At 56.9% G+C, this 13,006-nt stretch overlaps 1 protein-coding gene across 3 annotated transcripts in view; it reads left to right on the top strand.

The window, feature by feature from the left end:
- Positions 1-13,006, top strand: part of LOC107316949 (solute carrier family 23 member 3-like) — a 36,426-nt gene that overhangs the window by 1,326 nt on the left and 22,094 nt on the right. Inside the window, exons 2-16 of one of the 3 annotated variants that reach the window (XM_032445662.1) lie at positions 69-229; positions 395-489; positions 768-841; positions 1,100-1,281; positions 1,427-1,550; positions 1,870-2,017; positions 2,090-2,337; positions 2,496-2,601; positions 2,679-2,846; positions 3,000-3,095; positions 3,200-3,375; positions 5,173-5,358; positions 5,623-5,832; positions 6,378-6,516; positions 7,617-7,675. In XM_032445662.1, coding sequence (XP_032301553.1) covers positions 69-229; positions 395-489; positions 768-841; positions 1,100-1,281; positions 1,427-1,550; positions 1,870-2,017; positions 2,090-2,337; positions 2,496-2,601; positions 2,679-2,846; positions 3,000-3,095; positions 3,200-3,375; positions 5,173-5,358; positions 5,623-5,832; positions 6,378-6,516; positions 7,617-7,675 — 2,172 coding nt within the window. Of the gene's footprint in view, positions 1-68; positions 230-394; positions 490-767; positions 842-1,099; positions 1,282-1,426; positions 1,551-1,869; positions 2,338-2,495; positions 2,602-2,678; positions 2,847-2,999; positions 3,096-3,199; positions 3,376-5,172; positions 5,359-5,622; positions 5,833-6,377; positions 6,517-7,616; positions 7,676-13,006 lie in introns of all 3 variants that reach the window. The other 2 variants (XM_032445661.1, XM_032445663.1) reach the window with 2 other exon arrangements.

The following is a 13,006-nucleotide window of genomic DNA, read 5'->3' as shown; positions in this document are numbered from 1 at the left end:
TTGGGCATGGGCGCAGTGGCACTGGGTGCTATGGGATGTCATGACCATGTGCCCTTTCCCCTGCACAGCATCTTGCCGTGCAGGCTTCCCTGCTCTGCATTTTCCACCTATTATTGCTGCCTGCCCTGTCTGAGGAGCAGCTTCACGCCCCAGCTGCCAGTGTGCTGCTGGCACGCAGCCTCTTTGCCTGTGGCATCTCCACGTTGTTGCAGACCACCCTGGGAAGTCGGTGAGAAAAGGGAGCGATGCTGGGCTGGGACATGGGTCTGCACCCTCTGAACATGGTGGGAAGGGGCTCAAGGGCTGGGTTTTCCATAATGACCCTTTGCCCAACATCATGGCACAGATGCCCCTCTTTCCCTCCCTAACCTGCCCTTGCTGTCCCTCTCCCTAGGCTGCCACTGGTCCAAATCCCATCATTTGAGTACCTGGTCCCTGCCTTGGTGCTGAGCTCCCACCTGTCACTTGGTGTCAGTGAAGATGAGAATGGTGAGCACAGCCATGGAACCTCTTCCCTTTATCCTGTGGGGTCCTTGGTCATGTCAGTGCATCTGTGTAGGGGTGAGGGATAGTAAAAGGTCCTGCTGTCTGGATCCTCTTCTGATGGTACACAGCACCCTGCTCACCTCTGGCTACAGAGACAATGTGTCTGGGCCCATAAATGCACAGTTTGTGGCTCGTATCGTGCCCAGAGCTGGGGCAGTGCTTTCTGGGTTGTGCTTGCTGTGCCTTTCTCCAACCAGCTGGTAGCTGAAATTCCCTTCCAGGCATGGCTGTGGCCACCATGTGCCCTGAACCACACTGCACCATCACAGAGAGCAGAGCTGCCTCGCTGCAAGAGGTGGGTGCTCCTCCTGTGCTCCTATTGCTACCCATGCCCCTCAGCTCCTGTCCTATCTCTGCCATAGCTCTCAAGGGGATTGCTATGAGTAGGGGGCACATGAGGAGGTGTGCAGAGGTAGGGGGAGATGATGGTGCACATGGGTTCCCCTGGTCCTGGGGTGAGCACAGGGCTGGATCACAGAGAACAGGTGTTCATTTGGGGGGTGACTGGGAGGGGTTGGGATGCTCTCTGTGTATTCCATTCTTTCCCCTGCAGGTATCTGGGGCTGTGCTGATCTCTGGGCTGGTCCAGCTGGTGCTTGGAGCAGTGGGTGTATGCGGCTGGGCAGTGCAGCGTTGTGGGCCCATGGTCCTGGCCCCCAGCCTCTCTATCATCGGGCTGTCTGCCTACAAGGAGGCTGCTTTCTTCTGCTCTGCCAACTGGGGGGTAGCTCTGCTGTACGTCAGCCTGGGAGCTGAGCTGGCGTGCAGCCCTGTGTGCTTCCCTGCCATAGGGACAGGAAAGAGACCTCCCCATGGTGCAAGGCACGCATTTGGGGCCCTGTACCTGTCATGCTGCATGGTGACCTGTGCCTTTTCCCAGGCTCATGCTCTTCACCATCACCTTCTCCCAGCACCTGGGATCCTGCCGCCTGCCCTTCTGTGCCTGGCCCTATGTCCCAGGGGTCTCCATGGAGCCGTCTGTTCCCACCTTGCGCACTCTCTCGGTACCACTGCTCTGCATGCTGCATGTGGGCTCCTCTGGGGTCCTGGTGGGGTTAAGGGGAGCTTGGTGGTTCTGGGGTGGAGCTGGCTGCTGGGTGCAGAAATAATGGGTGAGTGGGCAGCATTGGGGGCCATGAGAGCATGGGGGACCCGTGCAAGGGGGTGTTTGGGGTAGCAGAGCCTGGGGTGCTCCCTGTGGGCTAAGGGGAGATGTGGCACAGCTCCATGGGAGAAGTGATGGGGTGGTGGCACAATAAGTAGGATTACGGCCAAGGAGAGCAAGGCAGGAGGATCTTTCCTCAGGTTTGTGCTACCTTCCAGGTTCTCCTTCCATTCGCCATTGTCTGCACCATCTGTTCTATCATCCACCACTTCCACGTCTCCTGGGACTTGCCAGACTTGGCAACAGCACAGCTTTCTTGGGTCAACAGCACCCTTCACACACCATGGCTTCAGCTGCCCTATGCAGGTGGGGTTGCAGGGCTGGGTGCAGCCTTGGGGTCATCCCTTGGCAATGTCACTTGTTCCCTCTCTACTACAGGTGAGTGGCCACTGCTCACACCCCGAGCATTGGCGGTGGGCATCGCCATGGCCTTTGGCTGCAGCATTAACTCTGTGGGCTGCTATGTGCTCTGCGGGAAGCTGCTGCGAGCTCCCCAGCTGCCCCCTCACACCTGCAACCGAGGGCTGTGCATTGAGGGGCTGGGCAGCCTGCTGGCAGGGCTGCTGGGCTCTGCAGGGGGCACGGCTGCCAGCATCGCCAATGCCTGTGCCGGTGGCCTCACGCAGGTACAGCTGGGGGGAGGCTGGTGAGGGTGGGAGCACAGAGGGTGTGGGGAACCTACTGCTGTAGTACTGGGCTCTGGCTGCTGGAAACAAGGGGCTGAATGGTAGATCTGCATGGCAGGGTGGTGATCCTCATCCTCCCCCTTCCTCCTTGATGCTAGGATGGCTCTCGTCTCTCAGTGCAACTCAATGCGTTGGCGTGTGTGATGCTGGGCATGTCCCCGAGGCTGGTGGGGCTCCTTGCTTACATCCCTCTGGCAGTTCATGGTAGGTGTCTTCTCCTCCCCCTGTGCTGTGAAGCAGTGATGTGTGCCCACCTCCTGCAAGACTCCTGCCCCATGCAGGTGGTGTGCTCTGCGTCACCTATGCCGTGGCTGTGGGCATGGGAATCTCCTACTTCCAGTATGCGGACATTGACTCTGGGAGGAACATCTTCATTGTCGGCTTCACCATGTTCATGGCACTGCTGGTGCCACGGTGGCTCAGCGTGGCTCCAGCTCATCTGGTCACAGGTAGCAGGGATGCTCCATGGGGATGGCAAAACCTCAGCCCCATGGCATGGCAGCTACCTGTGCCCCCTCTTATGGGAGGCTGCTCTTATGGCAGCTTCTGCCCCTTCCCTGCTGCTGGCTTGAGACATCTCAGGTCTGGTCCTGTCACTCCAGGCTGGGTTCCCTTGGACCTTCTCTTCCTCTCCCTGCTCGTGATGCCTGTCTTTTTAACCGGTTTCTTGTCCTTCTTCCTGGAGAACACAGTCTCAGGTAAGGGGATGCTGTCGGTGATGCTGTGTGGCCCTGCGAGCCCCTGTTCTCTGGACCTGGTTGTGGTGTGCAGGGGGCTAGTGCTTCCATTACTCTGCTTGCAGGCACTCTGGAGGAGAGGGGGATGCTCGCTGACAGTGTGCAGCGGAAACCTGGGACCAGTTCTGGTCAGCCCTGGAGGAAGGGGAGCAAAACCAGCCCTGTGTATGGGCTCCCCACCTGGCTGAGGAGGCTGCTGCCCTCTTCCTGCAAAGCCTTCCCCTGCTGCTTCCTCTGTCCGGTGAGTGAAGATGAAAAGGAGGAAGAGGAGGATGGTGGCCTTGTAGCTGAGGAGGGGACGGCTGCTGTGGGGGAAGGGACACACCTGCTCCTGAAGCCTGGCACTGGGGAGATGCGGGCAGACAGGAGGCCAAGCCAAGCAGAGATGCTCACGTCACACACAGGAGCCTGAACAGGTGGGGACACCTCATGGGGGATGTGAACCATCCCTCCAAGGCAGCTCATAAGCCTCTCCTCCTTGTTTCTCAAACCTTTGTGGGCAGGAGGGACCTGATCTTTCACACCGCAGACTTTGTTTCCCTGCTTTGGAGAGGAACTATAAAGTCTTTCAACCACCTTTGTCCTTGGGGTTTTATTTTTGGACAGACTTTGTCTGGGAGATGCCAGTCTATGACTGTACCTGCAGAGGGCACAACCATATTGCTTTGCAGAGTGTGCCCTTAAACCCCATCTTCACCCTTTGGGTGCTATCACCTCCCACCTCCTGGGGCAGGGCTCGATGCTTTAGGAGCTGCAGGTACCAACCTTTCCCTACTGGCAATGTATAATGGCAGGAAATGATGCCCAAGACCTTGTTTGGCAGTGCCAGAGTGCTGGGTTCTATATGGTGGGCAGGTGTTTTGCAGTTCATCTCTCACGGCAGCAGAAAGGCACAGGGATCTGAGGGGCTGCCTGGTTGCACTAGTTGCAGTGAGGTCTGCATCAGCTGTGCTCCTGTTGCAGCATTCACAGATCAGAGTCCAGGAGCACAGCCCTCACTCCCAGTGCTGCCTCCACCAGTTTGAACTGGCTCGTAACAGCCCAGCTGGGAAAGGATCCGTGCAGTTCCAGTGTACAGCAAACCAGGGTACAAGGACAGAAGGTCTTGGGCTGGGAGGGCAAGGGAGCTGAACCACCAGAGGGTTGTCACTAGGTTGGGTTACAGTGCCAGGTTGCGGTTCCCCCCAGTGTGGTCCCAAGGGGGACAGTGATACTCAGGAGCACCCAAAGGTGGCTGCAGGGGGGGAAGAGAGTGTGGGTGCAGCTTTTTGCTGTCTTATGTGTGTGTAGAGGGCACGGAGAGCAGGAACTCACTCAGGTAGCACCCTGCCTCCCAGCAGGGTCCTGCCCCCAAACACTCGGTGCAGGAAGAGCTTCAGTGCAAATTTGGCTGTGCACCCCAAACTCTTCTGCAGCTCAAGGCCGTATTTAAGCCGTGCAAACCTTCTGGGACTGCTCCCCATGTGGACCCTGAACTTAGCTGCTGGATGGGGAGCTCACGGGGACCTGCAACCTTGCTGTGCCCCAGAGCACCCCAGAAGAGCAGAGTCACAAGTGCATGCACAGTATCTGGGGTGAGCAGTGAGCACAAGGCTGCCGTATCCCCTCTGCCAGTGCTGTGATGCAGGCAAGGCTTCCTCACATCCCAAACGCTCGCATCAAGCTGTTTCCCCATGCTGGTGACGTGCAGCACAGCACATCCCAGCGTGCACCCGTGCCTTGCGCAGCACGGAAGAGAGCAGCATGCTGGGAGCCGTAGTCTGGCCCTCACCTCCGGCCTGGCTGCTGCAAAACCGGCTGCTCACTGCTCTGCTCCTTGGGTAACTGTACCTGCAAGCCCTGGCCTGATAGGGAAGGCACCTGGGCACTGCTGGTCCCAGCAGAGCTGTGTGCCCGTGCAGGGTTGCCTGGAGCTGCCTGAGCACCCTCACCCTGGGCAGCACAGAGGGGCTGCAGGGAACAGAGGGTCTCTGTGAGGTCATCCCACAGAGCCTTTATGGGCTGGGGATGAGGCAGAGACCTGTTTGCTGTCTTGCAGATGGAGTGCTCCAAGGAGCTGGAGAGCAGGCTCCTGACCCAGCCTTGGGCTTCTGTTTGCTTTGGCGAGTCTGCTTTTATTGCCAAAGCTTGCTTCGGGGATACGGGCTACGCGCTGCTGATCTCCGACCTCAGCGGTGTCTGGTACGAGAGTGCCGACACGGAGGCTGTGGGGCAAAGGTCCAAGGTGAGTGTCTGGAGAGTGCAGAGACCTCTGATCCTCCTCGTGCCAGCTGATGTCCCAGCACAAACTACTGGCTGACACAACAGCTGACGGGGTACAACAGCAAGGCTGGGGTACAAACACCCCCATCAGCAGCACTGCTGCTGTTGTGCCCCCTGCTTCCTGGGTAGGCAGGGGTGGGAACATGGATGCCCTCGGCCCCAACCCCAGTGCTGAGCGGAGCTCCCTGGAGCTGACCCCCTGACCTCCCACCCTTGCTTTCCCCAGGAGCTGAACAAGCGGCTGACGGCCCCCGTGTCCTCCGTCCTGCAGCGCCTGCACGTTGTGCTGAGCCCCGTGCTAGCAGGGCAGCCGCACGCCGCCACGTCCTTCTCCTGCCAGCGTTCGGCCGACGGGCTCAGCCTGCGAGTGAGGAGCGAGCTGTCGGGGCTGCCCTTCTACTGGGACTTCCGCTGCAGCCCCGCTCCCGTGGCGACGGTGAGGCGGACCCCCCGTCGGGGCGGTTAAGCCTGAGCCGCCCTGCGACCCTGCGCGCACCAGAGGGCGCCCGGCGCTCGCTCTAAGGCTCGTGGACCCGGCCTTGCTGCGAGCCCCGGGTCCGGAGGAGATGCCGTGCCTCCTCCGTGCGCTCGGCGGCGTGGCCAGGCTGAGGGCTTTGGTGCCCATGGCTCTGCAGCCCGTGTGAGCCATGGGCGGGGGGAATCCCTCCTGCTTCTGGTCTCCTTTTCCTTCAGTTGTGCTTGTACGTCTGAGATCCTTTTGGTTTTTTATCCAGTGTGGCCATTTTCCCGTATAGAGATGCACAGATCTGTGGGGAAGGTCTGGGTGGGCCCATTGAGGGTTGGGGGTACAGAGTGGGCTCTCCGCCTCCTGCAGCACCCCAAGTGGCACAAGGAGTGTGGCTGCTGGGCTCCCACTCACGCTGCAGCCCTCAGCTATGAAGTGGCAAGGATGGGGTGGAGGGATGTGTCCTGCAGTGTTCTGGTTCCCTTCTCCTCGCTCACATCTTAGGACTGTCCTAGGTGTGCCGTCACCTTGTGCGTCCCCTGATACAGATGAGCCTGGCTTTACAGCACCAGGTGCAAGAGCTGACCTCCATGCTACTCCGGAAGGATGCTGAGATCGAAGACTACAGGGAGAGCGGGGCCACTTTGAGCAGAGGTGAGGAGGCTCAAGCAGCGAGCTGGCATGCTCTGTTCCCCCTGGCTATCACCCAGCCAGGCTTGCGTTTCATGTTCAGCCGCTCCAGCAGCAAGACGGTAGCTAGGAGGCTGGGGAGCAGCCCCTTGGGGACAGTGAGGGAAGGAACAGCCCTTGACTGGTAGCCGGAAGACTTGGGGAGTCGCCAAGGGGCTCTCTGCTTTGCTGAGTGCACCTGGCTGCTCCCCAGGAGCCCGCACTGATGCCAGCAGGGGCTGGTCCTGGAGCCGAGTCAGGCTCCTACCCGCGGAGCTCTTGGAGAGCAACCAGTGGCTCCCAGCTTGACGCTGCTGGAAGTGCAGCTGTGTGCGTGGGCCCCTGTCCAGGACACAGCCTGGTGTGGAGGATAGGAAGGTGGAAGCCCCCTGAGCAGAACATGGGTTAGGTCCTGCTGAGGGTGCTTTCTGTCCCCGAGAGTGGCTGAATGCACCCAATCTGCCCAGCCAGCCCACCTGCCTTGTGCTACAGAGCTCGGAGCAGCTGGAAAGCCCAGTTGGGGTCCAGGGAGTGATACTGGTGGGTTTCCCTTGCATTGCTCAGCAAAGATGACCAGGTACTTCTCCAGACAATATCTTTGCAATGATGGGAAAAGATTAGTGTGGAATGAGGTAAAATGGGGGTTTGTCCCTGTCTTGCAACATGAGGACACAGAAAAGCAGCTGGAGATGAGCAGCTCCTGACTTCCTGGGTGCATGGCTGAGCAATGTGCAGACTGGGATGGTGCTTCCAAGATTCTTTACATTTGAACAAGTCGTGGCGTCTCCATAGGCCCCAATCTGGGCTGTTCTTGAAGCTGGAGTAAGGCATCAAAATATAATGGACATCTACTACTAGGAGAGAAACCAGCCCAAAGGCTGCTGCAGAGGAACACTTGCACCTTTGGGTAACTGGTAGATGTGTCCCCAGGCCAAAGACCTGCAGGGTGGTGTGGCTGGCTCAGGGGATGAGTGTGATGGAGCTGTTCCCCTGGAACAAGGGGAACAACAGGCAGGAGAATGTGAAGCTGGGCTGGGAGGTCTGTCTTGGTCTCTTCTCAGGCTGACTCCTTCTCCCCCTTGCAGATCGCCTGCGAACAGAGCCCTTCCAGGAGGAGAAGTTTCTGCAGAACTTCATGGCTGAGGTAAGGAATGGTGCCAGTCCTCCTTTCTCCAACCAAGGTGTTGTGAGGAGCCAATACCAGAGGCCCCAGTTTGTCGTCTGCTGGGCTGGATGGGGAGCTCTGGTAGGGATGGCTGGACTCGGCTGGAGGGGGGTAATGCTCACTGTGCTCTCATGCGTCCCTCCTTGAGCCCTTTTGAATGGTCTGAAGGACAAGCTGGGCTGGGGACACATCTTCCACTGGGGATATGGCACAGTGTTTTGTTACCCTCTTGCCACTGCCTGGCTGCTGGAATTGCCAGGGCTGTGAGCTGAGCTGGCTGCTCTGTGAGAGCACCTTCCCATGGACCTGAAAGCCTGATGTTGACAGCAGGCAGAGAGCAGATGAATGAGGAGACCTTATCTGCTCTGTTTGGTTCATCTTTGGCTTTTCGGAGTGACTTTGCAGTGGCTGATTGTGGGGACAAATGGCTTTCAACCTGGTCTTGGTGTCATGCCCATCTCTCACCCATGGCACACTTGGCTCTGAAATCAGATACATGTGTTGGTGAAGGTGAGGTTGGAAGCAGGAGCTTTCTTTTTCCCCCTTTGCATCACAGAAGCTCTAAAATGATTCAAAGCAATGGGGAAATATCAGAAATTGATACTGATGAGCACAGAAATACTCTGGAGTTTCTGTGTGCCGGCTGTGCAGGAGAGGGGAGCAGTAGCAGAGGACCCTGGATCAGCCGGGAACACAGTGTGGTGTCACACATGCTGCATAGAGAGGGTGTTGCTCTGTGGGACATGTGCTGTGTTCTCATACAGCTGGCAGAGCTTCTAAAAACGAGAGGCAATCCTCCTTTACATGGGAGGCATTGCATCCAGCGCAGGCAGCTTTCGTTTCCCCCTGGTTATGATGGACAGAGATGAATTCATTGCTGGACTGAAACTTTGAGGTTGCCTAGGGACCGATGATCATGACCAGATTACATTCACCCTGGGCATAGAAAGGACATTCCTAAACAGTAATTTATATCCTTCATGCTCTGAAAGGGCTAATTTCCCGAAGCAGGGGGAAATTATGAGTGAAATCAGCTTGGAGGAAACGTTTAGATAGAAAAATGTGAATGAAAATTGTGAGCTCTTTCAGAAGAATCTCAGAAGCCACAAAAAGCCACAATTCCACAATCAAGAAAGAGGGCAGCGCTGGCTGAAAGCCCGTTCTGGTTCAGCGGCAAAGTGAAGGCAGCAATTAGATATAAAAGAGCAGTTTATAACAAATGGGAGAGCAGGAGCAGATAGCAATCCATATAAATTAGAAATTATGAAGTGTAGAAAATGGGTAACAGAAGCTAAAGACATCAGGGAAAAATCATGGCGAAGGACAGAAGGAAAAGGTTTTATTTAGTGCATTAGGAGAGAACCCCAAAGTGCCGGCGATGGGCTAAGCCTGTTAATAGGTGGAGGTGGTGAGAAGATTGATAATGAAGCAGACATGGCAGAAGTGCTGGGCAGATGTTTTGGTGCTGCTGCTGGAATTATGCAGGTGGATGTGCCGGTACTGGGAGATGATGGAGCTGCTCAGTTTCTGTGTGCAGTTCCATCCAGAGCTCCCACTGTGAATTTTGTAGGATCTCTACCAGGATTTCTCAGCTGTCCTTTGCCCAGGCTGAGCAGTCCTTGTGCTTTTAGCCTCTTGCTGCAGAGAAGCTGTTACAGGCTTCCGCTTACCTCTGTGTCTTTTCATTCCTACTGCATCCTTTTGGAGAGGCAGTACCAGGGCTGTGTGTGCCTGGGATGGATTCACCTCAAGGAGTACCATGATATTTGCTGCTGTCTTTTCTCTTGCCCCCTGATTTCCTTTTGCTTTTCTGGCTGCGAGGCTGGAGTTTCCAGACACCTCGTGGCATCAGCAGGGCATCTCCTTGTCATTCCTTCTTTGGCACGAGCTGCTGCAGTGCTCTGCTCAGAGAACGTGAGGCTAATTGGAAGAGTAGCTTAGTAGTAGTAGTTTAGACGATCTGGTTATCTCTGCAAAATGGGCAGGTATTTCAGCACGGTGTAACACTGTGATAGGAGAAATGAGAGGAGCAGGAGGGGTGGAGGGTCCCTCTGGGCACACTTCAGGATGCTGGGAGTGCTGCCACCAGCTCCCATGCCTGGGCTGTGAAAAAAACGCCGGGCAATCAGTGAGGAGTCACAGGAATTAACTGAGGGATAGAGAGAGCCCAGCATTGAGCGACTTGGAAGGCAAGAGCTCTGACTAGCTTATCAGAAAGAAAATTGAGAGGTGCCTTGCAGTGCGTGAGGGTCTTTACAAGGAGAAAATGCTGGTTAGCGAAGGGCTCCCTTTAATCTAGTGAAGAGCAGCAGGATGTGAGCCAGGCACGGGGAGCCAGAGCCAGGCAATTCCCAGCTAGGACAAAGGCACATGGTTTTGCTCCTGAGGGTGATTAGCAACTGGGACACGTTCCCAAGGGCAGTGGTTGAGACTCCATCTCTTGATGTCTTCAAAAGCAGGCTGGGAGCCTGCTGGGAAGCAAACCAAGATGCTGGGCTCAGTATTGGGCCGTGCGTGGTTAAACATCAGTGGCTGAGAGGTCAGATGGAGAGCTCTGATGGTCCCTTGTGCAATGGGACTGCAGATGTTTAATGATGAGGGCAGCGTGATGGGGTGCAGGGTTGCAGGATGCACAGATGAACTCCATAGCTTTGCTTGTGGCAGCTTTGAAGCCTCTGCTTCCCAAACTGATGGTGTATGTCCCGTGGAGAGGAAAGGACCTGCCAGCCCCAAGAGCTGCACGGGAGCACACCGCTAACATGCCTTTTCACAGGGCTCTGCTGGCCAGGGTGTTGTAACTAATTGTGGGGAGTTTTCCAGCAAAGCCCTGGGAATATTTATACGTTTAGGAAACGACGCTTTCACACACACACAGTTTTTGGCAAGTGTTCACTGCTTAGCAGCTGCCTGCTCTCAAGCATTGCTAAGGGAGAGCAGCAGCCACGCGCATGGTGAGGTGAAGGTGGCAGCTTTTATTGGCAAGCCTGGGGGCTCACATGGGGAGGGGGAAAAGTGAGCAGCTCCAGGGCTGGGCACCTTGGGGCTGTAGGTCCAAGGGCACATCTACAGCGGGCGCTGCTGGAGAACCCTGTGGCGATGAGGGTCATTTCTCCTGCTTTGGTCCAGCCGTACAGCACTCAAAACCACTGGGATAAACTCACAGATATGATCAGTTCAAATATAGCCCCTATGCCCCAGGATGCTTCACCCTGCATATTTTTATCTCCTGTGGCCGGTGCGCGCTGGGGTGGATGCTCCGCACCTCCGGCCGCCCTGTGCACTTGGCTTGTGGTGCAGGGCCCCGGCAAACAGGACGTGGAGGGTTCATGGTTTGACCTGGCCCAGCGAGGAGGAGGATGTGCCATCAAAACAAGCAACGCTGGAGAGGAAGATAAACAAACACTGGCTTCCAGCACGGCCCTGGCTGAGGGCAAGTGGGAGCTCTGGCCTGGGGCTGGTGGGGCGGTAGGGCTGACGTCAGGGAATGCGGGGGTCAGAGCCCCATCCCATTGTTCTGCAGCAGGGCTGGGACAGGGCTAAGCATCTGTCCCCATCCCACAAGGCGCAGGGATGCAGGCAGGTGGAGGTCTCCCACTGGGGTTGCCCAGTGCTCTCACCTGCCCTGTGCCAGCACGTGCAGCCAGCCACCTGCCCAAGCTCTGTTTACCCACACCACTCTGCCTTTCCCTTTTAATGGGTGCTAAAAACAGAGCTGGGGATGGGAGCTGCTGCTGGCTGCACATGGGTGACTGTGGCTGTGTGTTGGGCAAGGCAGGGACCATGTCCATCCTGCAAACCCAGCCTGCTGTGGCAGGGTGGCAGAGGAGGAAGCAGCCTTTTGGCTCTTTCTGTTGACAAATGGTTTTAATTAGTGCAAGGTAGCTGTGGCTTTGCAGCTGCCTCTGGGCCAGTGGCACAGGCATGATGTGGGGCACACATGATCAGTGGCACAGGATGATGCTGTGGGTGCTCATCTGCACTGGGGTCCCTCTGCATGGCACCAGGTAGGGGCTGGTGGCCACAGCTCTGCGCTAGCAGGAACAAGCACTGCAAAAGCCATGTGTCCTCATGTCAGGCTGGGGTCAGGGCAGATGGAGAGCATGGGGCTATCTCTAGGGGATGCTTGGCTGAAAGGAGCAAGCCCACATACGCATCCAAGCCTCAGCACTGTACTCATCATTGATCCAAAGCACACACATGCGCGCCAGCACTGACGTGTCCATTGGGCAGAACGTAGCATCCCGTTTCTGTATGCTACGCTCATTTCTGTGCATGCGTCCACAGGTGGTGGGGAGAGAGGCAGTTTGGGGTGAGTGTGGGTACCCACTGCCGCGTGGGGGCTGACCGCTGCGTGGGCGCCGGGCCCGCCCCGTGTGTTTGCCACCAGGGCGCGTGGCGGTGTGGCTTTATTTATTTATTTGCTCAGGCAGCATCAGGTGAGGGGGGCCACGACTGGGCAGCACTTTCTGGGTCGCCGCCGGCAACCACAGGCCACTTACACAAGCAGTGAGTCAGTGGAGCTGCACACTGCTAAAACCAGACTTGGCATGGGGCGCTGTGGGGCAGCGGGCTGCCTGAAATAGCGCCCTTACCATGGGCAAGGAACAAAACCCCTCTGGCACAGCTGGGGCCATGCTGGCTGCCTGCCTGCTGACTGTGATTGCTCCATCACGGCAGCCCATCCTGCCCCGTTAGGGCTGAGGATGCTCCCTGTAGGTTGATGTACAGGCACAAACAGGGTGCCCTTGTTTGCATTTGAGGGCTTTCTTGTCCGCTCTGTGCCATGCCATGCTATGCTGTGCTTTGCCATATGATGCTGTGTCATGCCATGCCATATGGTGCTGTACCATCATGGTGTGCCATGCTGTGCCATGACACACTCTGCTGTGCTCTGCCATGTTGTGACATGAAGGGGGAGAGCCCCTTCTCCCTCTGGAAAGCAGAGCAACTGCAGGGCGCTGTGAGGGGTGATCCTGCTACCCTGACAACCCTCAGTCCTATTCCCATGTGCTGGGGATCTGAGCCCCATAGTTTACAGGCTTCTTCCAGCCTTGCAACCCAGCCTGGCCTGAACTGTATTTGAGGCAGAGGAGGGAAAAGAGTGGGTGAGAGGACAGTGCATTGGTGTCATCTGCCCCTCTCCTCTGTGCAGGGCAGTGCTTTTTTCCAGCCCTGCAGCTCAGGATGTGGCAGTAACTCCTGTTTGCAAAGGGGGTTCTAGGGAGGAGAACAAGATGAACTGTGACTGGGCCCTTAGGAACTGCTCTGTGTCAGTATGGGATGTGGTGGCTTCTCCATCCTCCGTGCTGG

Source organism: Coturnix japonica, chromosome 7, assembly GCF_001577835.2.
Source record: "Coturnix japonica isolate 7356 chromosome 7, Coturnix japonica 2.1, whole genome shotgun sequence".
NCBI classification, from domain to species: domain Eukaryota; kingdom Metazoa; phylum Chordata; class Aves; order Galliformes; family Phasianidae; genus Coturnix; species Coturnix japonica.
This window is presented reverse-complemented; position numbering and strand designations above follow the sequence as displayed.